This window comes from Corvus cornix, chromosome 24 (assembly GCF_000738735.6).
Source record: "Corvus cornix cornix isolate S_Up_H32 chromosome 24, ASM73873v5, whole genome shotgun sequence".
Classification (NCBI taxonomy): domain Eukaryota; kingdom Metazoa; phylum Chordata; class Aves; order Passeriformes; family Corvidae; genus Corvus; species Corvus cornix.
The window spans coordinates 465,979-492,027 of record NC_046353.1 but is presented as its reverse complement, the minus strand read 5'-3'; the positions used below and the strand labels follow the sequence as shown (position 1 = coordinate 492,027).

Sequence of the window (26,049 nt, the reverse complement as noted above, 5' to 3'; positions counted from 1 at the left end):
CATAAATATTGGGGGAAGGAAGCTCAGAGGGAAAAAAGACCAGAGAGGAGAAATTTCTATTTGGTATTAATACAGATATTTTGTTAGATTAGACGCAACCCCCTAAGACTATGACGGAAGTGGGAAGATGCTGAAATGGTCACTTCTGGGGATCCAGGGACACACTTCTCTGAGCAGCGGCTGCTGCACCGTGTACCAGCTGGGAAACCTGGGGACTCCACAGCACAAAGAGCCCTTTAAAAACTGTAGCCAGGAGCATTCAAACCTTTCCCACCCACACTGAAGTTAAACTGCACTTGGGCTCTCTCAGGAGCTGCTGCTGCTGCCCACACCATGGTTCGTGTGCCGATGCCGTGGCAGCGAGGGACAGAACACTGAGCCCATGTCCAAAACCAGAGTCAGCCAATGCCCAGCTGAGTTTGCTTGGTGCTGGATCCATCCAGTAGCATGGCTGGAATGTTGAAGCTTCTGCATCATGGCAGTCATCTACTGTTTGGACCCAGGGAAAAGCCTGAGCTGTGGGATACCTCCAGCATCATGCAGTCTCGCTTGCCAGCCTTGGAGCCAGGCAGGCTGAGAGAAGCTGTGCTGCAGGAAACTCCTCTTTAAGAGCTCACTGTTGAGTGGCCTGAAGGATGCTGGAGTTTTCTTGCTGAGAAGGAGCTGATCTGTCCCCTTACGGCCGCTTAAAGACGTAATAGTAATAGATGTTAAAAACCTCCACAAACTCAAAAGACCCCCAAGCCCCTCAGCGCTCCTGATCTTTACCACCTCTAACAAACCAGGCTCATTCCCTGAATGTTGCAGACCCACTGCCCATGTGGGTTCCATCAGTGGTGGGGTGCAGGAAGGGGCTGCCAGGCGGGCTGGGGGACAGGAGAAGGGCTGGAACTCCCTCAGTGCACAGCACAGCGCTCGCTGAGGTCACCAGGTCCCTGGCAGCTTGTGGAAGGGTTCAAACTTGACGAAACCTTACTTGTTCTGCTGTCCAGCTCTGCCCTCAGAGCACCCTGTGGATGAACACTGAGTCTGTAGCCTCAGAGCTTTCAGGTTTGCTGAGTAAGCGAATGATTAACCACTAATGAACTTTCTTCCTGCTTGCATTAGTGTTTTCAGAAAATTTAAGCTCTGGATACAGTTTCCTGTTGGGTTAAAATAAATTTAAATTGAGGAAGCCCGAAAGCATCTGGGCTTGAGTAGTACAAAAAAGTATGTGTTGTTTCTTTACAGTTTTTCTTGGTTTGGGCTTTCTGTCTGTGGATGAACTTTTGAAGATGCCATCTTGACCATAGGAAAATAGTAATGTGACTGTTTCTTTTTCTCCCTCCTCTGTAGGCCTACGGACATGAGGTGGTTAAGAGTAGATGATGAGATGCCTCAACACGTTGTAGTGTCTGGTTCAAACCTTCTCATTAGTAACCTAAACAAAACAGATAATGGTACATACCGCTGTGAGGCTTCCAACGCGGTGGGGAAATCACATGCGGATTACATGCTGTTTGTATACGGTACGTGAGAAAACCACCGTTCTTCTAGACTCGTTTACACGTAATTGCAACATGCCCTGCTCGGAAAGCTGTGACAGAACTTAACATTTGCTCAATGCCAGGTTTGCAGGCAGCTCCTGACACCCCGACGCTGTGCTGGGCTGGGGTAGGGGCTGGGAAACCACTGGGGTGCTGCTGGGGCTCTCGGTGTGTGCACCAGGCACAGAGCCTGTCCCGGCTCTGGGGAGCTCCCACCCCGTGCTGCCAGCTGAAGCCTAAGGGAAAGCCAGAGCAGGGGCATGGGGAGAACTGTGCAGTTCTCCTAGGACTTCTCCAATGATTTCTTGTCCTTCTGGTAACACCTCCTCCAGTGGCCTGAACAATGGTCTGAGGAGTTTCGAGCCTTCCACTAGCAAGTTAATCAGCCAGCATCCCCAGACAATTACAAACCAGTAAATAAACTGGAGGAATGAGATGCTTTAAGCCTGTCTGAGCGGCTGGGCAGACACTAAAACATGCCTCAGCATCTTTTAAAGTGCTATTAAGTACCTGCTTTAATTCTTCATTTCCTCTGCTTTACTTTGGCATTGCTGTAAACCTCACGCTCCTGCCATGAGGTGTTGCATGGAGTGGAGATTCAGGAGGCACTTGCAGAGCGATGCCCCAGTTTAAAGATGAGCTGTTCCTTGGGCTGAGTATTTAAAGTTTCTGTTAAGAGCGGTTGTGTGTGGCTGGGCTGAATTCATGGTGGGTCTTGGTCTTTTCCGACCTGAATGATGCTACGGTTCCACTCAGGTGGGACAGAAACTTGGTTTGAAGTTTGTTCCATGCAACAGCCGCCTGAAGCTCTGCAGTCTGAGCTCTCTGGTAGTTGCTCTGATACAGTCAAAAAGTGGAGAACCTCCCATACCTCTCCAAATGCCACCTCTGCAGGAGTGATTTTAAGCCCAGTCTTAGAAACTTGCCCAAAGACTCAAGATAGCGACAGCTTTGAGCTTATACAAAACTCATGTACACCATCATATGGGTAGTTTTTCTAGTGCCTCTCACTCCACAAGACTCCAGTTTACAAAATGAAGTCAGATATGCATTTATGATTGGTAATTTGCATGCTCACAATATTAAAAACCCACTTGTTTACATCAGTGTTTAAAGAAACAACCAATTTTGCAGAGAGCAAAGCAGTTGGAATAGGACACAGGCGGTTCCCCACGAGATGGAAACCATGAAAGCTGCTGCCATAAAGCAGCTGTGGGGCAGGTGGTTTCCCTCCTTGTGTAGTTGTATGTACCCATCTTGGGCCAAGGCAGAGCTGGGGGAACCTCCCCAGCATTACTGACCTGAGGTTTAGAGCTCGTGGGAAATCTCACATAATTACTCTGCATTTTGGATGTGGGCGAGAATAGACAGCACGGGACTTCCTTGGGGTTGCTCCTTCTTGGGATTAAATCCACAGGAGGAGACCCAAGACAGCATTACTTGGAAGGAGGATGGAGACCTGTGGGTTCCAGCTTAGGCATCTGGCCAATGTGTTGCCCATGTAGAGAAGGGCTGCTCGTGGGCAGAGAAGGGTTTTACACACCCCATCATCTCCAGTTTCTGCATGTTTGGCAGCATCCTGCTAGGCTCTGGCACTCTGGACAGATCCTTTTAACCCTTGATTTAAGAAGAAGTCCAGAGTGGGGAGGGAGTGGTTGGGCTGTGGCCATCAGCTGAAGCCTCCTGGTACAGAGCCCAGCTGGAGCTGCCGTTGGGGGGAGGTTCAGCATGGAGGTCTCATCCTGCTCAGTGGTGGGGCACTTAACACCTCTTTCACCACCAAAAGCAGCCAATTCCACAGCAGCACCAGGGTCTGTGTCCGTGCAGCCACGTCTCTGTGGGCATGGCGGGAGCCTTGGTGGCAGGACGTGCCTCGCTGTCCTCGCCAGGCTGGCTGTGGCTGTGGCTGCGCTGCTCACAGTGCAGAGCTCCCAAGCCATGTTAGGGTGGGAACTGGGGGGCTACAGACACAGAGCAGGGTCTGGCACAGCTCCAGGAGAGGCAGCGTTCAGGCAGTCCCATTCCAAAGGGACATCTCTGCAGGTCGGGGGTTTGACGCGGTTTCCAGCAGCTGAGCTGTGCCCAGCACCTTCCCAGCTGCCCACGTGGGATGGGGATGTATAATCACATTGGCACACACTGAAAACATGTTCATTTCTAAAATTCATTTTATGCTTTCCCTCCCCATGGGCCTGGGCAGATACCAGATACATTGCTAGAAACTTCCAGCTCCATTAGCACACCAGCTTTTTTTTTGTTTTTGTTTTTATGGAGGAAGAGCCCACAACACAGCCAGTCCCAGGCTGGTCGGTGTGAGTCTGGAGGTCCTTCCCTCAGTGCTGCTGTGCCTCAGCTGTGAGGGTCCCCACTGCTCTCAGGGAGATGTATGGGTCAGGAGTAAGAGAGAAGCACAGGGGCTGGGATCCTTGGGATGTAGGGGAAAGACAGTGACTGCTCACAGCATAGCGAACTATGAGGTGACATTCCTTAACTCTTGGGAAGTTGGATGGAATATAATAAAGGTGCAGTATATAATTAAAGTTCAGATATCTTAATTAGGGGATCCAAGGGAGCTCGCTCAGAGATAAAAGAGTAGCAGATGTGTTAGTGAGGAACAGCTGACGTGCTACGGAGGAAACCTAAAATCAAAAGCCCATGAAAGGTTTCATGCTCTATTATTGCCGAATGAATCCGTAGTTCAAAGTCTTTCCAACTACTTAACGCATTCAGTTTGATCATCTGGGCATTGATACATATTTTTTCTTTTACATCTTCTCATATCTACCTTCTCCTGCCCGATAGTTTTGATAAGGATGTGTCCCTGTGTGTAACATCAATCCCGTGACGAGCAGCAGGGTTTGAATCTCAACAGGTCCAGTCCATCTGAGAAGTGGTCACAGAGAGAAACATCTCATTAACGATGCCCTAGTAGCAAAAACAAGAGTGCGCAACTGAAATTGTCAGAAAAATACTGATTTTTCTTTTTTTAAATTAAAAGATCTTGGTGGAATTCCTCATACCTGGAAATTGATATTCAGCAATGATGTTGTCGTTTCTCTGTGTTCGTTACCATCTTTGAAGTAGTTTTTAACATCCTGCTGCCATGTGTTTATAGAGGAAGAGCAGTGAGGTTCACGGCCCTGGGAAGACAGTGAGATCTGTTCATGTGCTGTTAATGCTCAGGCTGTGAAGCACAGCAGGGCCCCTCACACAGCCCTCCCACCTGGGTTTGCAAATGTATCCGTAGACAACCACCAAAAGCACCACTGTGTCTCTCCTTGTATGTGCAAACTGGTCTTTTTGTTGTGGAAAGTGTGCAGTTTATTTTTCTTATGCCTCTCCCATTCCATTTCTCTCTCTCATTGACTAATTTATGCTGGGTTTTGTTTATTTTTTTTTAGCATTGTAGAAGGCAGAAAGGGGGGAGAGGTTGGGGCCAGGTTCTCCAGCCGGAGTGAGCGTGGGCAGAGGATCTGGCCCCGCTGTCCCTGCAGCTGCTGGGCTCTCCCCCTGGGATTTAGCCAAGGAAAGGCCCCCAACCCCCGCGCTGCTTCTTAGCGTCCTTGTTTTCCTCTGATCACGATTGACCGCTGTTGTGTTCTGCTTGTTTTTTTCTTAATTTGCTTTTTTATTATTTTCCTTTTTATATTTTATCCAGATCCCCCCACAACTATCCCTCCTCCCACAACAACCACCACCACTACCACCACCATCCCTACCACCATCACAGGTATGGTACCTTCATAACCATTGGAAATGTCCTGAATGTTTATTGTCTTTTATGTATATAAGCAGAGCATGAAGCCTGGGGAAAAACAACAAACCAATCACTTGCAGTATTTTTTTTCCCTCGAATACGCCCACCCACAGCACGAGCCCTGGTCTGGCATCTTGACGTGTCAGACGGTCCTTGCCGTGGGTGAGGGGTGTTCCTGAAACGTGGGAATTGTCGTGGCAGGAAAAGTGATTAATTCAGTTACTGGTGGCCAGTATTGGGTACTTCAAACACGGGATGCAAACAGCCCTAGAGCTCTCTTAGCACGGGCAGTCGTTTCAGCCTCCATCCCGTCAGTATCAATTTCTGAGCAATTTATGGCAGAAAGTTTGGTCTTCGGCAATTCAATTCGCCTGGTGAGACTCAAGATGCTTTTTCTCACGCTGAGGTGTTGGTCTTTCTCTGTGATAAGCTTCTCCCTCACTCTCCCAGGAAAGGGAATTCCACCAGTTGTTTTTATTGAGTGAATGCCATCCATAGGCCCCTTCTTGAGGAGCTGCCTTTCAGCTTGTGAGATTTTCCTTGTCTTTTGAGAAGAGATGAATAAAAACAACCAGCAAGATCATGACACCTCTCTCTGACACATCCTCATACCTCCTCACAGACCTGACTCATCAGGAAAACCCTTCTGATTTATTTGTAACCATCCGCATTGTCATTTCTCTGACCTTTCCTATTCCAACCGCTGCTTTTGCTTTTGCTTGCTGCTTTTTGTGGGGTTTTTTTTTGAGGCAGAGGTGACAAACGGCAGGTGAGGATGGACCATTGAATACCTAATGGCACAACATTTACTGTTGCTGTAAACCACCCCTTGTGTAAATGCCTTCACGTTTTATTTGCTTTTATGATGCTGCTCAGCTGACTTTCACCATCCTGTCCAGGGCGTTTCGTGGCTTCTTTTCCTTTCGAGGTTTTTTGCACCCAAGCCAGGCCCCGCTGGCACGGACACGCAGGTGAAGCCTCTCTCCCAACGTGCCTTAACGCGCTGGCGGCCACCACCACGCTGCCAGCCCTCGCCGTGCTCTGCTTCCTCCCTCCAGGTGCTTACCGGTAAACCCAGCTCCAGGCACCTAGCTTGGGATGCTCGGGATGCTCTGCTGTGAACAGTCTCCCTTCTCCCGTGTTTTTGATTTCTAGACTTAACCTGCTTTCGTTTCAGAGGAGGTTTGAAGCTTTCTCAAAGCCTCCCTAAGAGCTGTTTGCAGAGAAGCTCGGCCCGTGTGTCCCACAGGCTGTACGTGGATGCGCTCGCAGGTTTCTTTGTTTGACGGTAATTGCTCGTGCTTTCAGTGACTTTTGGAAGGCTAAAAGGAGCAATGTATCTTGATGCTTGGATAACCCCTTAACTTAATAGTGGTGCCTGCGAACATTAATGACAGTCCTTTTCCTGGGAACTGGGTTGTTACCAGCCTGTCATTTTAGGGGTTGCCCCAGGACTGCCTTCCAAAGCTTGCGCTGTCCTCGCTTGTCCTCACCTGCTGTGTCAGGGTGCTCAGTAGTGGTTGGTTCTTCCCAAGGAATAGCAGTTTGGTTGTTTGTTGTCCTGCTGTGAGTGCTGCGGCTTGTCTGTGGATGCTCAGTAGCTTCTGGGCTCTCCTCCACATAGTTTTTCAGCTTTTTTATATTAAAAATAAGAAGGGGGAGGGGGGTGGTTCTTGCAGTCACAAATGGCCGTGTCATCAGCCTGGCAGAGGTCCCTTGGGGTAAGGAGCACGGGGCTGTCCAGCATCATTCTCTCACCTTTGTTTGCAGTGGTGGAGGATCTCAGACCTTGGTGGCAGAACCCAGTGGGTCTCCATCGCCTCCTTGATGCTTTTCTGTGTTGGCTTTGAACTGCTGAGGAGGCTGGAAAAGTAATGAAAATGTGATATTGCTCCCTGATTCCAGCAGTTCCTGCTCACAATCTGTCGGAAGAAGATTCGTTAATGCTGATAAGAGAAATTATTATTTTCTTCCCTGGCACTGAGTCTTCTTGACATGCGTCTTCCCGTCCTCTGCCCATGAGTTCGGTGTGCTTTTCCCACCCAGAACAGTCAAGTCAAGGCTTCCCCCTCTGTTGTGCAGATGTGCATGTGTGTCCTCTCCAGTCAGTGCTCAGGAGCATGGAGCCACACCAACTTTTGCCCTTTGATAGTTAAGAGACTTTGTGGCTGGAAAAAATTAGGTCAAATTAACATAATCTCTAGAATTACATAGCAGAATAGTGTTGGAACACTTTTCAAAGCCTCGAGAGACACCTGATAACTTAATTCCCATCCTCAGCTGAATGCTCCAGCATTCTTCCTGTCTGACAGAGGAGCAGTGGGAGCCAAGGGGGCGTTCCCTGAGCTGCTGGCAATCCAGGCATCTAGAGCCAGCCCAGTGGAATCCAATCCTTAGGATGAGGTGGACTTGAAATCTGCTTTATTTTGCTTTTCTCCCCCTACTTCTAGTATAACCCTGACCTAGTTCATGTCCCCTGGAACCATGGAGTAGTTCTGAAAAACAATTGTCTTGCCTTAATTGAATAAAACATGGGGAGAGAGGCTGCACTGAAGCAGTTTCTAGCAGGTGACCCTAGAAAATTCTGCCCTTGGAGTTGTCCTTTTGATTTATTGGTTCAGGGAGTTTCTGGGGGAGCTCTTGGAAAGCTGACCTGATGCTTTCTCCAGCAAAGGACAAGCTGAGCAGTGAAGTTTCCAGACACCACAACCTTTAGAGCTTTCCCTCTGTCACTTTAGTGTAGGTGCTTGAAGAGATTTCCTGCGTGACAGCTTGATCTTTTCCACGTAGCCTCCAACAGCATTGGTATTCCAGCCATCCTTTGGTGTTTCAGCCGTTATCACTGCCAAGCCCTTCTTTATCAGTTAAATTGTCCTTGTGGCTTTCTTCATTAAGATGTACAATACGATACAGCAGAGCAAACGGCATCATTTGAATTACCCTGGAGTCGCTCCTTGAAATGCTGGGCTTGGACAGCTGTTGTTTCCTGGGAGATAAAGGTCCTTAATCACAGCCCAGCTCTCATCTTGGAGCACGGCGCGGAGCCTTTGCCTGCCTTTCCCAGCCTCCTCGCTGCCGCCCGGTCCATTGACACACCCACCTCCAGGATCCACGGCATCATTCCTAGCTGCACATTTGCATTTCCCACACTTTCTCCACAGGTGGAATTGCACAGGTGTCTTGGCAGCAGTTTTGGTGAAGAACTGGGGGTGACACGTGCAGGTTGCCGGTGTTGCCAGCCCTGCAGTGGGTGCTGCTGACTCTGCAAAGGTGCTGCTCTCCACCCTTTGTGGCAGTATTAGCAGCAGGCTGGGGGCTCCTGATGTCCTCCCTGGAATGCCCATTTAGAGCATATTTTAAATCCCACTGATCCCTTGGAGGAGCAGGGAGGTGTGTATGTGGGTGTGTGTGTATATTTCAGGGGGCTCTAACACTGCAGGTAGTGGTTTTCACTTGAGAATTCCCAGAGGTGCTCCAGCCCCCTTGGTGAATGCATCTGGGAAGCACCGAGCCCATCCTGTGGAAACAGCTCTGAGTTCCTTCCTGAGGCTCAGGATTTGTACAAGCACAGGAGCAAGCTCTGCTTGGCTTGGAGGTGTGTTGGAGCCAGCAAGCTCCAAAGCAGGAGCTGAGAATTGATGCTGAGTTGGAATATCAGCTCTTGAGCAGGGGCACACCTGGTAGTGGAAATCTCCTGTCACCCACGGGGCCAGGCACTGTCTCCTGAGAAGCATGCTTCTGTGTCATCCCAGGTGCCTTAAAAATAATAGCGCATGGAAATGTGAACTCCATGAGCAAAAATAGTGTTGCAGGTTTTCAGAGCATTTCACATGCCAAAAAATTTCCTCAATACAAGAAAAATGATGGTTTTATTCTCAGTAGGAGTTTGTCCTTTCCTGATTACAGCTGGTGGTGTGAAAAGCTGCAGTTGCAGGGGGTTTATTCTGACAGTAATCCCAGTGGCTGGTGGGCAGGAATAATGCAGTGCCAGTCATCCTTTTCTCAGATTTCCTTGCAGTGGGTTCGTGGGAGGCAAAGATGCAGCGTGGGGATGACTAAAGCACAGGCAGGATCGTGGCGTCGGCTCAGGTATGGCCACTTCTGCCTGGGGCTGCTGCAGGTGGTGACATGGAATTTAATCGTAAAAGGGAAACACATTTGCTGCCTGGTCAGCTCAGGGTGGTCAGCTTCAGCTCAGCAGTCTGGATTCTCTTACAGTCTCTGGCTTTTCCGGGGATGTGGAGGTGCCCGTGCTGCCAACGGGAGATGGGCACGTCAGCAGGAGCAGCCAGGGCTGCCGGTTTGCTCTCAGCGTTCCCAGTCTGCTGTCGAGTTGTGGCACGTTCTGATGCTTGATGCCGCTGTGCAGGGACGCAGCCCAGGGATTTGTTCCCCCAAATTATTTATTATTTAACTTTTGCTTTCTGTTGAAAGTTCTGCTTGTCCCTGGTAAAATGTCAAGTTAATTTAAAGATGATTCTGTGCCTTTCTGACATTTTCATCCAGGATGTGTCCACATTAAAGGGGCTAAAGGTAGAGCTGACAGGCCTGGGACAGGAAATAAAATGAAATAAAATTCAGTCTTTCAGTCCCACGTCCAGCCAGTAGCAGACAGGATCCATCATATCTGGCCTTGCCCTTGGTGACACAGCATAAGCAGCGCACAAACCATCATCTTGCTGAGCAGAAGCATGGGGCGCATGCAAGGTTGGGCTTGAAATCAAACCAAAATCCTCCCAAATCTGTATGGGGAAACATGCAAAAGCATGGCTGGAGCCACTGTGTTAATTTCAGACTGTTTTTGTTCTGGTCACACACAACATGCGTACAGATTGTGATGATTTTTGTGAAACATCTGGTCCGCTAATCAAGCTGTCTCCAGAGCCCATTGCAGCACGCCTGGACAGGGGCACTCAGAGCCAACCTGGAGTGCTGTATGGAGTAGGCTGGGGGGCTTTGGAATGCAAAGGACATCTCCATCCGTCCTTGGAGGAGCACGTGGTGAGGGAGAGGGTGACTGTGGTGAGGGAAAGGATGGACGTGCCACTGCGCTCTGGTGTTTGAGCCCCATCACCCCTCAGCTCTCGCACTGCTGGGGGATGCGACATCTGTGCTGGTGTCCCACAGAAGTTTGATCCAGGGGAACGCCGGGAAGGGTTTTGTAGGGCTTTTCATCAGCCCCAAGGACCGGAGCCAAAGCAGGAATGAATCTGTTTGCAGTGCCCCATGCTGTTCCCTCAGGCTGCTGCGAAGGCAGCAATGTGCAGGAATTCACACTCGCCCTGGTCAGTACATGTGAAGTAGTCTGGAAAATCAGGAAGAATAAGAGCTCCACGCGTCAGGGATCAGATTGGCTTTTGGTTTCAGTTCAGAAAGCAATTTAAAAAGCAATATATTGAATGGATATCTATACTTGCTAAAGCCTCTTTAAATTTAAAAGGCGGCAGCGTGTTCTGCCGTTATTTTGCGGATGTGCTGCTGTAATTCTGTGTGTGCTCCTCAGCCCCAGCACCGAGTACCTCTGCGAGGCTGCAGCACTGCGGCTCCAGCATTCAACCGGGGGAATTTAATTTTGCTGCTGGGGTTTTAATATTCCTCCATCGTGCTTGTTCTGTTTGAGGCTGTGGACTAATTATGGCCAAGTTTAAAGGGCCTGGTCACACTCCGCAAACAGTTTGGAGTTGGAGAGAATCCATTTGAGAAAACGAGGAGGCTCAGCGATGGAGCTCATAACACTGAGAGATGTTGCCCAGCTGCCTCCACGCAGTAATTTTATAAATATGTGTGTGTGTGTATGTGTATGTGCCCTTATGTGGCTGCCTAATGAGGTGGTGAGTGCCTAGAGCTTGGGTGTCATCTGAGTTGTCTTAGCTGGCAGCTATTTATTTCTTATGGCCAGTGCTACACAGAAATCCCAATAAAGTGAAATTTGCAGCTTTGTAGAGGCCAGTGGTTACTCCCTTGGGTACCTTCTGTAACTATAAACCAGGCCTCTGAGGAGCTTTTGTACATGGAGATTTTGGAAGGCCATGGCATTGTTCTGCTTTGCCCAAACAGCACATTTAGTTCTCTTCCTTACTGGCATTGGGAAGAGAAGCTTTGATATTAAGGTAGAAAATCCCACATTGAGTTGAGTCTGTTTGGTTATGTGATTACTACGTCCTCTTGGCTTTGCTACACCTGGTAAACCAGCTCATTCTTCATCACCAGCTTTCCTTTTTAAATGATAGCTGTCAGCCCGGGGTGGTCGTGTAGCTGTTCTGCATGTCGATGGCTCGGGACCAGAACAGTGCTTTTTTGTGATGGCAAAGCCTTTCCTTGGCTTTCTTTGTTCAACATTAGTTAAGTCAGGAGTGTATCAAAGACTTCTTGTTGGTCAGCATTTAAGGAGAAGAGATGGTTTTTGTTGTAGGACATGGGGCAGAAGGCTGATCCCTGGGGTGCTGTGTGCCTACTCTGACATGGAAGTGTGGCTGGTCTTGAAAGCAAAGCAGAAGCTGGTGGCACATACCCAGGATTCAGGAAAGCACCTTTGAAGTTATCCAGTGCAGCTTGAAGTTACGGGTTGTGTGAGCAGCAGCACTGCAGGGCCAGGATGTTCCTTCCCAGGTGAGGAGTGACGGCGGCAGGGCCAGGACACACACGGATTTACAGGAATGCACTGGTTTGGTACCAAAGCACCAGGGACCACTTTTCTCTCCTCTGCCACACGATGATGTAGAAACACACCAGTGTCGGGGCGCTCATCTCTTTAACACGGGGTTGTTCTCTCCGGAATACTGGTGTGTACAGTCCTTCTTCCCAAAGAAGACTGGGATTGAACAAGGCTCCCTGAAAGCTCACTCTAAACTTTAACCAGTCTGTGTTTCCTATTGCAACCATCCAAACCATTTGCTAATCATAACTTTGTCATTCCAGCTGCAGCCAACATGTTGTTTGACGTGGATATTTGTTCGCACTTACAACCGCTTGAGAACTTTATTTTGTGTAACCTGTTGGTCTCTGTCCCCGGACGGGGAAGCGAGATGCACTGTCCAGTTTGCACTGTTTTCTTGACTAATAATTTCTTCCAGCACATCAATACAAGTTTGCTTCCAGCAGATTCTCTATTTAGTGTAAAAGCTGACATAACTTTTTTTATTTCAGGAAGACAGTAAATTGAGACTATTTATAGATGTCAAGATGCTATCTCAGGAATTAATGCTCAGTTTTACAACCCCTTCTAAACAATGACTTTCCCCCCACTTCCACCGCCATTTCCCCTTCCACCATTTGCTTGGTTAAAACGAATGGGAATTGCTGCCCAAAACCAAAGCAAAGCCCCCGCTCTTGGTCTCCTCGTGGCTTTGGAAGGTTTCCCTTACAGCCCCCAGAGCTCCCGCAGGAGAACAAGGGCTGGCCTCCTTGAGGGTGCCTTAGATTTGGTTGCCAAGATGAGAACAGCCTATGTTGGCAGTGGAAACAGGCTAATGACAGCTTGGTAATCTGTTATGCAAATCTTGGTGCAGTTTGTTAAACTGTGCAGGGTTTATTTGTTTTGCTTCCATAATTAAAGCATGTAGACCTGGTATCTGTAAGTATTGTGTATTCCTTGTATGATTCTTGTCTTTGCTGCTGCTTCAGGAATTCGGCCCTGGGCTGTCCTCAGCTAAATTGCCAAGAAACAGGTCCTCCTTTTTCCACTGCTGCCTCTGCCCGCGCAGGGGACCCGCGCCCGGGTTCTCTGCCAGCATGTCACCGAGGGGAAATGCCGCTGTGAATTGTCTGTCGTTGCTGCAAAACCCAAGCTCCGGCTGCTGTGCAGGGACACGCAGTGCAGCGCTTCTGTGCGCTCACTCGCACGGTGTTACTCGCTCAAACACTGCCTGCCTCGAACCACGCAGGGCTGGGACAAACCTGGGCTGGGCTGTTGGCTCCGGGGCTTTATTTCAGTGCCACGTTCTGAGGAGCCAGCCCGCTCCAGCCACTGACCCCTGCCACGGAATACCTACCTCCAGATGGAAAGCAAATGGGCTGCAACAACTAAATAAGCCAGGAAATTCGGGTAATGTGGTTACATTTGGTTTAAACCTATTGGTGTGGGGAAATAACTGTCAGAAAAAGCCTTCAGATTTGGGTCAGTCTTTTAAACTGCCTGTTGAAAACACGTGGAAGAGACAAAGCATCTCTCCGTTGGCAAGGCAGCACCCCCCAAGAAATTTCCAGTGGGATGTAGGCCATATGGAGTAGACTCAGCTTCACACTAACCAGCAAAAATCCATCCAGGATATTTTAATTACCCATAGCTGTTCAACCAGGTACCTGCTGCAGCAGAGGGACTGGTAATGTTTGTCCACAGTTACCAGTTCTAGAACATATTTTATGCTGAAAAAAATGATTCCTCATGCAGGTGGTGGCTGGGAAGCTGGAGGAGAGGCAGGAGCAGACTGTTCCCTGGCCATGGGTGCTCTGGTGAGGGCAGTGTTTGAGTGTGTAACAGCGATGTGCTGAGCCTCAGCTCCTCATCCTGCTCTGGAGCTTCTGTTTTGTCCCCACCAACCAAACCATTGGTGTCGGTGTTCTCTCCTGTCTCCTGTTCCCCTGACTTTGCAATCACCAGTAATTGTTCTGGCAAGGTCCTGGAAAAAGAGAAAAATTTACTGTTTTCCTCAGGCTCATAGCTTTTGAACTGGAGGCATGTCTTCTAAACAGTGCAACTCACTTCAAATGCTTTTTGCCTTTCATTTTATTATTGCTTGTCACGCAATGTTCTTTGAAAGCTTGCTCATATATTATCTGTTCCATTTTTTCCATTTTCCCTTTTTTTGCATGCTGTTCCTCCTGTTTCTTCCCTTCCTCCAATCCTCTGTTCCCGTGTGTAGACACAACGGCGACGACAGAACCGGCAGTTCACGGTTGGTATCACATTCCTGTTTATCTTATTTCTCAGCGCTGCTGAGTGGCAAGACAAGCCTGGGAAGGGGAAGCCAAAAAGGGAACTGGAGTCTTCAAGGGAGAACTGTGTTTCAGGTGGACTCATCTCATAAATGCAACATGGGTTCTAAGGTCGGAAAGTCTGTCTGCTCTTGTCATTTCTGCTGAGAGCTCCCCAGCTGATCATCCTGGTGCCAGGCAAGCCCAAGCCCCATGGAAGTGGCATCCAGGTCCAAGCGATGCCAAGTGATTCTCCATCCATTGACTTGAGAGTCACTTCACACATGAAAAAGAATTAAGTTTAAAAAAAATTTTTTTTGAGCATTTTTCTTGCATTTTGAGTTAGTTTTTAAGACAGGGCATCCAGCAGGTCTGCTGGCATAGGGCAGCACCGGGGATTCTGGGATGCTCCACAGAGGAGCGCTCGCCTCCAAGGTCGGCAGGGAAGTTTGCGTTATTACACTGCAGAAGGAGATTGGGAAAACAAATAGCAACACTTTCGTCTCAGCATAGCAGTCTAGCAAAGTAACCCTTCTCGTCTGCTCGAGGCAGTCTAGCTAACAGCTTGACAGCTTCCTGAGCTTCCTCCGTTCCCCGGCGAGCCTACGTACGCGCTGCAGGCTGGAAGTTGAGCATCCTATTTTTTGGCACAAGCTTACTTTTCAGCTGAAGAACCGAAACCTCTGACAATTTTTAATTACAGCTAATCCATGTTGGACTTCGCTGTTCTAGTTTCTTTTAACTCTGATAAACTGACTGATTGTTTTACTGACAGAAATCCCTAGCACACAGCACCCTGTTCTCCCGCCTGTTCCCCTTGAGGTGTTGCTTGGACGAGGTCAGAGGCAGGACTGAGTGGGGCAATCATTCAGTAGCAATGTCCCATATCAAGTGAAGGGGCTTGCACTTCTTATCCCAAATTGCTTACCTACTTGGATGCATTTTCCCACTTGGCATAAAGATAGGAAATCTTTGGGCACACTTGTGTTTTGTCTGTGTGACGATCTCCCTGTGTGTGTTAAATGTCAAGAGCCAACGTTGCTGATTTTGTAGCTACGTGTTCGTGGCTGGATGTTGATCCCTAAAGATCAGGTAGCCTTGATAGCACAACTCCCAGCATCCTTTCTAGGTGTCTCTGCATCAGGAAAGGCTCAATGTAGGCATGTCTTAGTCTCTGCAATGAGGACAAGCTGGGCAGATGCTCGATGGTGAGCCCTTATCCCCTTTTTTTAAGCAATTCCTGATGTCTTTCCTCCTCTTTCTTTGTTCTGGGAAAGCCATAAAAAGCCTGTTTTTAACTCGAGGGCTTACCCTCTTTGTGGGGAAGATCGCTGCCAGGGAGGTAGCCAGCTGAAATGACAACCTATCCCAGTCAAACGAGCTGCCACAAACTTTCCTGCCTTAAAACCAGCCAGTTTGTCCCAAATTCCCCCGTGCTTGCCCTTGTGGGGTGCTTTTCCCGTGAAGACTCTGGATTTCTTTCCAAGCTTGTGTTGCTGGAGTGTGTATGGAGTATACCAGGTGTTTCTGTATGTTGGCCATTTGTTCTTTCCGATGTCCGATGGGAGTGAGCATGTCTGTGAATGACTAGAAATGCATGGGCATGAATACAGCCAAATGGATTTTCTCCAAAAACGATTTAAAATGAATTGGGGGAAGAAAAAAGAAAATCAACCAACCAACCAAAAAAAAAAAGCCAAAACCAAAAACCAACCCAAAAAAGAGCTTGCTAGCAAAGAAAATTGAACGTAAGGCCAGTGTATAGCCAGCACAATGCTTCAATCGGGGAAAGAGGGTTTTGAGCCATTTAAAGTTTTGGAGTGTATCCTAGAGGACTGGGGGGAAGGAGTCCTGTATGTGTGTGCATGTCCCAGCAGCAGCCAAGGCCCTGCCATTCCCGTTTCCTCACGGAATGGAGTTGACGGCAGCGATGCATGAGTGACCTAACGCACGAATGTTGTTAACTCTTTTGTTGAAAAATGAGAGCTTAACTGTGAATTTTCTGATGCACTTTCTCCTTTCTCTGCACTGTTCATTGCCAGAGCTCCAATAACAGCATGGTCATGGCCGGCAGGAAGGCTTGTGCTTCCGCTGCACCCCACGAAGCCGGGGTTTCCCAGCTTCAGCCCTCCTCCCTCTCGGTGTGCCCCCATGGGGTCAGGGTGCCTGTGGGGCTGACATCGCAGGTCCCACTGTTTGAGCTGGAATACGGGCAGAACTTGGTGGAGCCGGGAGAGTAACAACCTGGAGTGTCTGCGCCACTCAGTCTGGGGAGAAAGCACTTTTTCTGCCAGGCCTTTTCAATTTTCTTCCCCTGCCCCTGTCCCCACCAAAATCAATGTGCCAGTTTTTAATGACCTGGCCCCTGTTGCTGCTCGGTGGCCAGAGAGCTCGGCCCTCATGTGGTGCTGGCCTTTGTGGAGCCCCTCAGGTGAGATGCCCGGCTCACGTTTGCCCCCTACGCAAGCAGGACATCTCTAAGCAGCCATGACCTTGGACACACTGACCTTGTGTCCAGTTTTTTCCAAATTCTGCCCTTACCTGGTTCTAAGCAGAGAGCTTCAAGAGCTCAGAGTGATTCCCCAGGATGCGGGCGTTGCCCACGCAGGGCATTGTGCTTGCGGCCCTGTCCGTCCATCCGTCCACCCAGCATGGGGGCTCAGGGCTGCTCCCCACTCCCCTGGCGAGGCAAGAACCAGGCAATGCTGCCTCAGCACAGGCAGCATTTCTGCTCATTGTCATGGAAAGGTAGGGTGAAAAAGCCTCCTCTGAAGCTGGCAAAGCAGGAAGCCTGGAGTGAAGGTTAAAATAAGGAAAACACCCCAATCACAAATGAAGAGTGATAAGAAAATACTTGGCCCATTATGCAGCAGGTAAATCATTTTACAGGCTGGAAATTCTTCCCTGAAAGCCCATGTGGGTTTTTAATTGTGGCCTTAGCAGGTTTGGTCCAAGAACAGGTAACACTATTGTGCTACGCTCTTGTTCCTTTTTCTGATAGTGCTCAGTCCCTGAAAATGAGTTTTGCTTGGCTGAAGTGAAAGCCTGCTCACCCCAGAGTGCCGTACACCTCACCAGGTGCCACAGAAAAAGCCTCAGAGCTTTCTGCATTGCCATCATCAAGCATCTCTGCCAGTCCGACTGCCTCCTTCCCTCTTGGAAATGCCCTACTTAAAAGTGCAGCTAATAGTGAATCTGTTCCTCAATGCATTTTAGAGCTCCCATCCTTGGGGCGGTTGAATAAAACATCACAGCGCTGTCTGCGCACGCTGCGGCTCTGTGCAGCGCCGCCACGCACGCCATGAAACGGAATCCCTAATTGCTTATTTAGAGCCTGAGATGGGAGAGAAATTGGCTTTTCCTTAAAACTGGATGTAGTGTAGGAGCCCATAGAAACCTAAATATAGCCGGGGTGCCTGGTCCTCATGTGGGCACCTGGCTGAGCTGCAGGACGCGCTCGCCGTGCCGGCTGTGCCTGCCGAGGGTTTATCATTTCCAGGGAAATGGAGCAGAGCGAAAAGTTCCCTTTCATTTCTCTAACAGGAGTAGTGGCAGACTTTGAGTTCATCCCCTCAGTAGTGAGAAGAAGGGGCTTTAGTAGCCAATATGGAAGTTTAATGAGAAGAATCAAGAAGTAGTGTCCCAAGTGCAGGGAGAAGCGGAATTGTGGAATTGTTGCAAATTTTATTCTGAAAAGGATTTTTTTTGCTTCATAAAAAATGTAACATTGCCCTTTTTCATCAGTGATAAAATGTAGTTCCTTTAAAGGGAACTCTACAGAAGCAATTTTGGAGAAAGAAAAGTTGAAGGGCTCCTCTGCCAAGTACAGCTCTGTATGTCCAGTGCTTCTGTGAGTCAACTGTTGTATTTATAGATCATTTATAGGAAAAAGGCTCCTGAAAACCTGAAAAGGGCTCCCTGAAACCCAAGAGTGGCACACAAGCAAATTTCCTGCTATTAATCTAAATTACTTCCCACTTCGGGAGGTAATTCCAACATAGCTTCCTAGTGATTTGATGTATTTAAAAACCAGTCACTGAAAATGAGTTTGATCTTTAAAGAGCAGTGTGTACTTATAAATATACATATTGCTGCTCTGCAGTGGGGCCAGTCTGCACATTGACCATACTGCACTCACAGCTTGGCTATTTAACAGACAGTCAGCACCGGTAGCAGTCTGTGAGCTGACGATCCCAGGTTCCCCAGTGCCCAGGGATGCGGGATCTCTTCATGGGAATTTTTTTTCTTTGCTTTATGCATTTGCTTTTAGTGGCCAGCAGCAAGAGTGAGTCGTGGAAGTCCCAGCCCACAGGGTAACATTGCCCCACCCCACATTTCAGTAAGTCTGGGTGGCCTCCCGGCACTGGTTTGCCCTGTCACTGGTGCCGGGATGGCCACCCATGGGGATGCTCTGCCTGCAGACCCCAGCATTTCCTCAAATTCCCAAACCAAGCAGCACTAATGCCCTCACAGGCAGCGCTGGCTGCCTGTGGTGGCCACGACCATGTGCCTCCCTGATTGCTTTATAGCTTTGGGGACAGATGCTTTTCCCATAAATCCATCACATTTGGGCAAATGAAAAAAAGCTGGTTTGTCCAATGGTTTGGTGGACAACACAGCCCGCAGCTGCAAACAGGCCATGACATGCACTGTGCAATATTCGTATTCTCTCATCGATAAATGTCCAGACTTGTCACCATGACCGAAATAATTGGATTGGGTGCAAAACTGGAAGCAAGTTTTCCATTGCTCTATGTATGCAGGACCAAAATCAGCCTGGACTAAATTGGGAAATTGTCCCCGTGACAGCTGAGTGGCAGAGTTTGGGGGGCTCTGCATGCTGTTATGAGTGGTCTCAATGCCATGTTTCGTGTGCCAACAGTGTAGAGCGAGGAACGTTTCTGTCTGTAATAAAGGCCACGATTGCACTTGTGTCACACGATGGCTCTGCCCACACCGCCAGACGGTGGCAAGTGATTGATGCATTCTCTTCCCCCCCTCCCCCCAAGAAATTCATCCTCAGTTCTTAAGTGTGTTGTTTTTTGTCGCTTGAGAAACACAGAGAAAAATGAGTTTGTTTTTACTTGTAAGGCTTTACTCAGTTGCCCAATTCGGCCGAGGAGCTGGACTATGGGGATCTCTCAGGTAAGGGCTAGTCCGTAGGTAACCCGCTGCTCTCCCTTCGCTAGACACTGGTTCCACTCTGATTTCTGCATCTTGGCCATGTTGCATTGTGCAGTCGCTATGGCACAGCCATTCCCCCCACGCTCTCGCAGCTTGGAAGTGCGCTCCTTTCTGTTGGGGTTTTCCTCCTTTTTTTCTTTTTTTTTTTTTTTTTTTTGGTTGTTGTTTTGGCACCCATTTCTGTGTGGCGTCCTCAGACATGGGGCAGGAGGTGCAGGGCACCGAGGCCAACCACTGTGGTTCCCTCCTGGCTGGAATTTTTTGAACGCTGATTTGGAGACCGGTTGAGTTGAATCTTTGTTTGTAAAGCACTTGACTCTGCCGTGTTGTGTGAAACCCCCCTTAAAACAGGCAGCCAGCACTAACCCTTGGCTGCTTGGGGATTCCTCATCATACCAACGTCAGTTTGGGGGCAAAAAGGAGGTGATTGTTTCATCAGTGAGGCCAAACCAAGTAAATGGTTCGAGCCTGTTTTTATCCACACTGGACTGAAAGGGGTATAAATGCATCCTCTTGGCTGGTCCTTGCCAATTAGCAGCAATTGAGATTAAAGCATAACAACATCTTCAGTGGGTGCAGTTGGGTGCATTCAGAACAGGGTCTGTACCAGTGGTACAAACCTAAATCTCTGTTCTTCATGTTTTCCTATCGAAATCCACCCTTTTTTTTTTTTTTTGCTCCCACTTGCAGAGCATCCCTGCAGACCCCTGGTACCTGCCGGGCTCTGTTGCTGCATGCGGCCACTCCAACGCAGGGTGCGCGATCCTGGCCACAGGGCCAGAGCAGCCATTTGGCCCCCTGGGAAGAGCCCAGCCCAGGGGGGTTGGAACCCAGTGCTGTTCTGTCAGGGGTTCAGCATGGAGCAAAAAAATACCCCAAAAAACCCCTGAGTCGTCATCTTATTCTGTCAAACAGTTCCGTCTCACCCGATCAAATCGGGAACATCGCATCCCATAAGCCACTACAGGTGTGCTTTGGCCAAGAGGTCAGAAATGATGGATTCATTCCGGATGTGTTCTGAGTGATGCTAACAATTACTATTGCAGGCCTGGGACAGATCCCATAGGTAAGATGCACCAGGGCTCTGGTGAACATCCCTGAGTGGATGGGGAAAATTGTTTTGCTCTGATAAGTTCTACTTTTTGAAATTCTATTTTTTAAGGAAAAATACACTTCTTGGTGAATGAAGAGAAGAATAGGAAAAAATCCCTTAAAGGAATTGCCCAGAATGGGTGTCTGCTCCCCAGCCTGTGCTGCCCAGAGGGGCTCACACATTTCCCGGGGCACATAGCTCAGTGTACTCTTTTTTCTGAATCTGGAATGGAAGCCAAAATTTCCCCCGCCTTTACAGAGCACAGTGCAGGCAGAGCCGCTGCCCACAGCGAGCACCTATCGTGTGCTGCCAGACACCCATTTTGGAGCATCTGGTTTGGCTACTGATTTTTTTCCTAAGAGTTTCAAACTTTTGCTTGTTGCTCTTCAGATTACTCCTGCCTGCCCAAAGGGTGATCATTCCTGGTCAGGAGTGGTCAGGATCTTACTGGGTCAGGTATGGAGGAGGCACTAGAGAGAAAGCCCCAGGCCCTTCTCTGCTACAAACAGAGCGGCCTCTGCCCCATAGCCTCTGTTTAGAATGTCAGGAAACTGAAACCAGGTCGCATTTTTGGCCCGGAGTCAGCACACTGGGGCTCTCAGATGGGTGGTCCCAGGTGAGTGCTGGAGTTGAGCTCTCTGTCGGGAACACCGCCCTCCGCTCCGGCAGGAGTGGGTGCTGGGAGCCCTGGGCACCACCCTGAGGGATGCAGGGCATGTGCCCACCCCCACGGGGACCATAGCGTGGCGGGCGTGGGGGCTGCTGCCGTGTTTGCTCAGTGTGCTGTTCCTTCCAGGTACACCTGTCCCGCCCACAGCTTCAACCGAGGCTCTGCCGACCGTGCAATTAAGTAATGCCTCCCTTGCCTTCCGCCCAGGTAGCCTGAGTCCAGAGCCATCCTCGCTCTTCCCGGCCGAGTTCTGTGTGTCCGTGCCTCTCGCAATCCTCCTCTTGTTCCTCACATCCTGAGCCCTTAGGGTGCGGAGAGGGCTGGCCTCGCAGCTCTCTGTTCCTCATTCCAGCCCGGCGCAGACCGACAGGCAGGATTCCTGCAGCACCGGGAATCGCGAGGGCAAGCCCTGAGCGCGTGTGTGTTGTGCGCACCTGTGCACGCAGGTGCACGCGAACAGACACTGCCACGGGCTCCGAGCACCGCGCTCTGGGGACCTGCCCCAGCACTCCCTGAGCTCTCCTGGCTCTGCTCCAGAGCGTCAGCACCTCCTGTAAAACAGGGAATGGTCACGATGGCTCCGCGCAGCCTCCGCATCGGGCCAGGTTCCCTGACCGCAGTTTGATCAGCACCTTTGTGGAGGGGGTGCTGGTGGATCAATGGCCATCGGCTGCGAGCAGGGCTCCCTTCTCCAGAGAGGAGTCAGTGGGAGCAGCTGCTCAGCTCTGAGCTCTGCCGGGGTGAGCACATTTATTCAAAGAAAGCGCGTTATTTTTTATGAAGCGATCTTGAAATGGGTCGCTGAAGGGGAGCTTATTGATTGAAGAAGGATGAACTCCTCAAATTTCTCTGGTTTAAATTAGACCAAATTCAATTACGATACGACAGGCAGGTTAACACTGCTGTTTAACAGCCCCTCAATAAATTTGAGGAGGGGCAGCCTGCTCCACGCCACGCGGTGGGAATGAATAACATTATTGCTCATCCTGTCATAGGCAGTGATTTCTGTCCTCCCACGTTGTGGCTAAGTGGTTTATAGTGTTCATGGAATAATGGCAGCCTGTTCTTCCACCAGCACCCCCTGCCAAGTCCAACCTCTAGTGTTGCTCCATCATTTCAAAAACTTCATTCCGCAAAAGAATTGACCCCAGATTCAGTTGGGAGGTGTCAGTGCAATCCTGATGTTTCTTACCTCCAGGGAAAATGAATAATTGGCTCACAAGGTTTTCAGGAGTGCTCAAGTGACTTAAGGCCATTAGTGCCCAAATCATGACCTGTGGGATCTTCAGGTGTGCTGATGTGATAATCATTTAATAAACTGAACTATAACCAGATTTAGAAGAGATCACTTGTTTAGGAATTCTTCAAAGCCATTGGCATAGGTTTCCTTTTTCCTGCTGTGACGCAGATGTTACCTGCACATCTGGGAAGCTCAGGAGCTGTCAGTGGGGTCGGTGTGTGTAAGCTTGCTCATGATTACACACAAGTTTAGCCCACACTGTCCAATGTCAGGAGCTTGACAACCATTTTCACCCAGAAATAAAAGGCAAATTTTTGTGCAAGTGCAGCAGTAAATCCAATATGCCAAAATTAATGTCTAAACTACATTTTCATAAAAATCTCCCTCTGTTCTCTGCTTTTACAGCAGAAATGCTCATAGAGGAGGGTCAGGGCTGTCCAGAGATACCCCAGAATGTTACACTGTTGGGCTATGCAGAGTGTGAAGCCGGAGGGAGGTGAGGAGGAAGGACGGGAGACGGGAGCACCACACAGCAGGGTTCCATAAAACCTGGGCTTTCCCACATCATCCCATCAGGACAGGCTGCATCTCCCAGTGCTGCCTTTGCTCTGCACCTCTGGCACTGAGCCGAGGGAGAGCTGTAATCAGCTGGAGAGGGTGCTGGAGCACAGGGAAGGAGCTGTTGGCAGCAGCAGTAATGTCAGGAGCGGTGCCAGCGGTGGTGGAGAGGTGGGGGCTGGCTGGTCCTGGCTGCAGGAGGTCACTGGAAGGAGCTGCTGCCTCCGGGCACTCGAGGATGCTCGTGTGTGCAGAGGGCTCCCGTCACCAAGGTGAGCCCAAAGCCGCCGCTTCGAGCCTCGCGGGACCCGCTGCTGAGAGCATGGGGAGCACTGAAGGTAAACATGAAGTGGTTTGACCCAAATAGGTCTGAAGCTGTTAAGAGTGGGTAGAAAGGAGATTTAAAATTCAGGCAGCCCAGTCCAACTCAGTCTTGCTTTTAGTCTTGAGATGCTGCTGCCGACGACAAAAAGAGTGGAATATTCATAGATACATCTATATTTAAAGCCTCATTAAAATGGAACTGAGTGGAACCTTTTCATTGAGAAGCTGGGAGCAGAAAAGTCTTCCCTCTGCTAAACCTCGGTGTAAGCGCTGACCCACACTGTCAGGGTGCTGCTCTTACCATCACCAACATTTTTCTTGAGAGCCCACAGAAAGTTGGTTTTAGCACTTATATTGGCAGAAATGTTGGAAACCTGGAGATCATTAATATATGTACCTTTAAAGAGAGTCTCCCCCAAAACCCCCATAGCTGAGAACCTGCAGGTGTGAATCACAGATGATGGTTATCAGTACTTAGATGGACAATCCCTAGCTCAGCGTCTGCTCCGTACTGCTCCTGACCTTTGGAATTAGTTCCTTAGTTCTGTGATGAGTAGCAACCAGTCCCAAACTCCTTTCTCTCCTGTCTGTGTGCTGTTTGCTGATCCGCACTTTCTGTTTAAAGGAAAACTTCAGGGTTCCCATTCCAGCAGTGTAATCACTATTTTGTTGATTACGTGAGCAATTGGTTAAAATAATCAGCAAAAATAAGTTTAAAGCAGCCTAAGTCTCTTCCTGGCCACCCTAGAAGAGGCTCTGGAGCGTTCCTGCTGCTCTGCAGTGATCTGCACCGTGGGCAGATGGACCCAGTGCGGCATCCCATGAAACCCTGGCATCCCCTGTGGTGGGGTGCAGCCGTGCCAATCCCTTGGGGAACAGCACAGCACTTGGAAAGAAAAATGGATTTTTTTCCTGCATGAGTTCAGTTCTGGCAAGTGGATTGTACCATTGCTGATGCAGTTTTCCTTTAAGGTGCTTTGGTGCCAAGCAAAGCATCGACACAAAAACGGTTCAGCCAAGGTGCACCGTAGCTGCAGAGTAGCCCTGAGGGGGCATGTTGGTGACAACATGCTGTGATGTCTTCCTTCCCTGCCCTTCCCTCCCTCCTTCTGCCCCACCCACAAAAACTCGCAAGCAAACCCAAAACAAAACCCCTAATAGGAAAATTCCTGATGATTCGCTGGAGAGGCCAGGATCCAGCTTGCTCCAATATATATTAACATCCTAACGGGAAAGCTCTGCATGTATACATTTACTGCGCCCTGACAAGAGGGAATTAAATGTCAGAAGGATTTGTAGCATCTGTAATTGAATTGGTGCTGAGAAAAGCAAATCTTGAGGAAGAATAACATATTAGGATTAGCAAATAATGTGGCATTTTGTCAGTTCCTGCCATCTTGACTGTTCCCTCTTCAGCAATAAAGTTGTGATTTCTGGTTTAATCAGAGATAGGAGGCGGGAATAGCTTGGGTGAATTGGAGACAGCATTTAAAGCAGATTTCGGTTGTTAAGGTCAAGTCTCTCCTTGGCTTTGGGGAATTAGTCTTTGTTCTATAGACCTGACACTTTGTTAATTACCAAAGAAATAGCGAGGGACAGGATGTGGAGGGGCTGGTGGCACACAGACAGGTTTGCTGGGAGCAGTGTCGGAATCGCTGGCAGTGGAGTCGGGCTTTGCTGTGCCAGCAGGCAGAGCTCTTGGTGCTGGGTCATGCTGCTGGAGCATATGGGGTTTGATGAGGTGCTGGAGGCAAGGAGAGGAGATCCTGCAGGAGAATGTTTTAGGCTGTGTGTAAGCTTGAAGATGTATTTAGCCACATGTAACAGTGTGAACTTGGGGCTGTCACCTCGCAGGGGTCTTCCTGAAGAGAAACAATTGAGAAAAATGGCCCTGCACGTCCCAGTTGAGGAACTCATGCTTAACAAACTCTGCTGAACAAACCTGGCAAGGCTTTAAGCCAAAGTCCCTTCTCAGGGGAACCCTCTCTCCCTGCTCTTGGCATGATGCCGATTAAAGGGAAGACATGAGGGATGTGTCAGGCACAAGGCTCTGGCACAGCCCTGTCTCCGCGGCCGTGGGCTGGTGGGACGGTGTGGAGGCTGCTGCCGCCAGCACGAACACACGCCTTTGTCTTTCCAGAACCTTAATTGATGATGATGAAGAAGAAATGCCTCTTGATGCAAAATCTTGCTGGAAGCACATTACAGAGCCGTAACTCAGTGCGTTTATGCCCCTCAGCTGTTCCAGATGTCAACGAGGCACTCATCCGCCCAGGCTGGGCTGCTGCTGGCTGCTCCGAATGCAGCCGAGCGGAACTGGGCACAAAGTTTCTAAAAAAAATAAGAAAAAAATGGAGTGAAGCGTACCTAAAGCAGCTGCTCCAGCAGATGAGCCAGTTCAGTTGCTTTGCAGAGAGCAGGTTCACAGAGGCCAGATCAGCTGAGCTGGAGTGGCAGCGGGAAGGCTGTGTTGGATTAGGAGCTCCCGGGGTGCTGGTTTTCCCCAGCTGCCACCCTGGGCAAGCAGCAGATCCTGTGCCTGGGCACGGGGTCAGCTCAGCACCCCACAGCGTGCCATGTCTGTGGGCACCTTTCCCATCAGCATGCAGGGATGTTCAGGCAGTTGCCACAGCAGCAGATGCTGGGAAGGGATCACAGCATGGTCCGTTCCCACTGGAGATGAGACAGAAGGTCCCCTTTTGCTGTGCTTTTGGATTGCTTGGCACACTCTTACCACAGTGCCATGGCTTGGGGTTCGGGGATGTGACAGTGAAGGCTTTTGGT

General features: G+C 49.4%; 1 protein-coding gene across 10 annotated transcripts in view; it reads left to right on the top strand.

Annotated features, from left to right (window-relative positions):
• The window catches only part of CADM1 (cell adhesion molecule 1), a 135,644-nt gene that overhangs the window by 105,435 nt on the left and 4,160 nt on the right, over positions 1-26,049 (top strand). Inside the window, exons 7-11 of one of the 10 annotated variants that reach the window (XM_039564749.1) lie at positions 1,336-1,508; positions 5,185-5,256; positions 14,145-14,177; positions 19,288-19,341; positions 21,270-21,350. In XM_039564749.1, coding sequence (XP_039420683.1) covers positions 1,336-1,508; positions 5,185-5,256; positions 14,145-14,177; positions 19,288-19,341; positions 21,270-21,350 — 413 coding nt within the window. The remainder of the gene's footprint in view (positions 1-1,335; positions 1,509-5,184; positions 5,257-14,144; positions 14,178-19,287; positions 19,342-21,269; positions 21,351-26,049) is intronic. The other 9 variants (XM_039564751.1, XM_039564750.1, XM_039564752.1 and 6 more) reach the window with 9 other exon arrangements.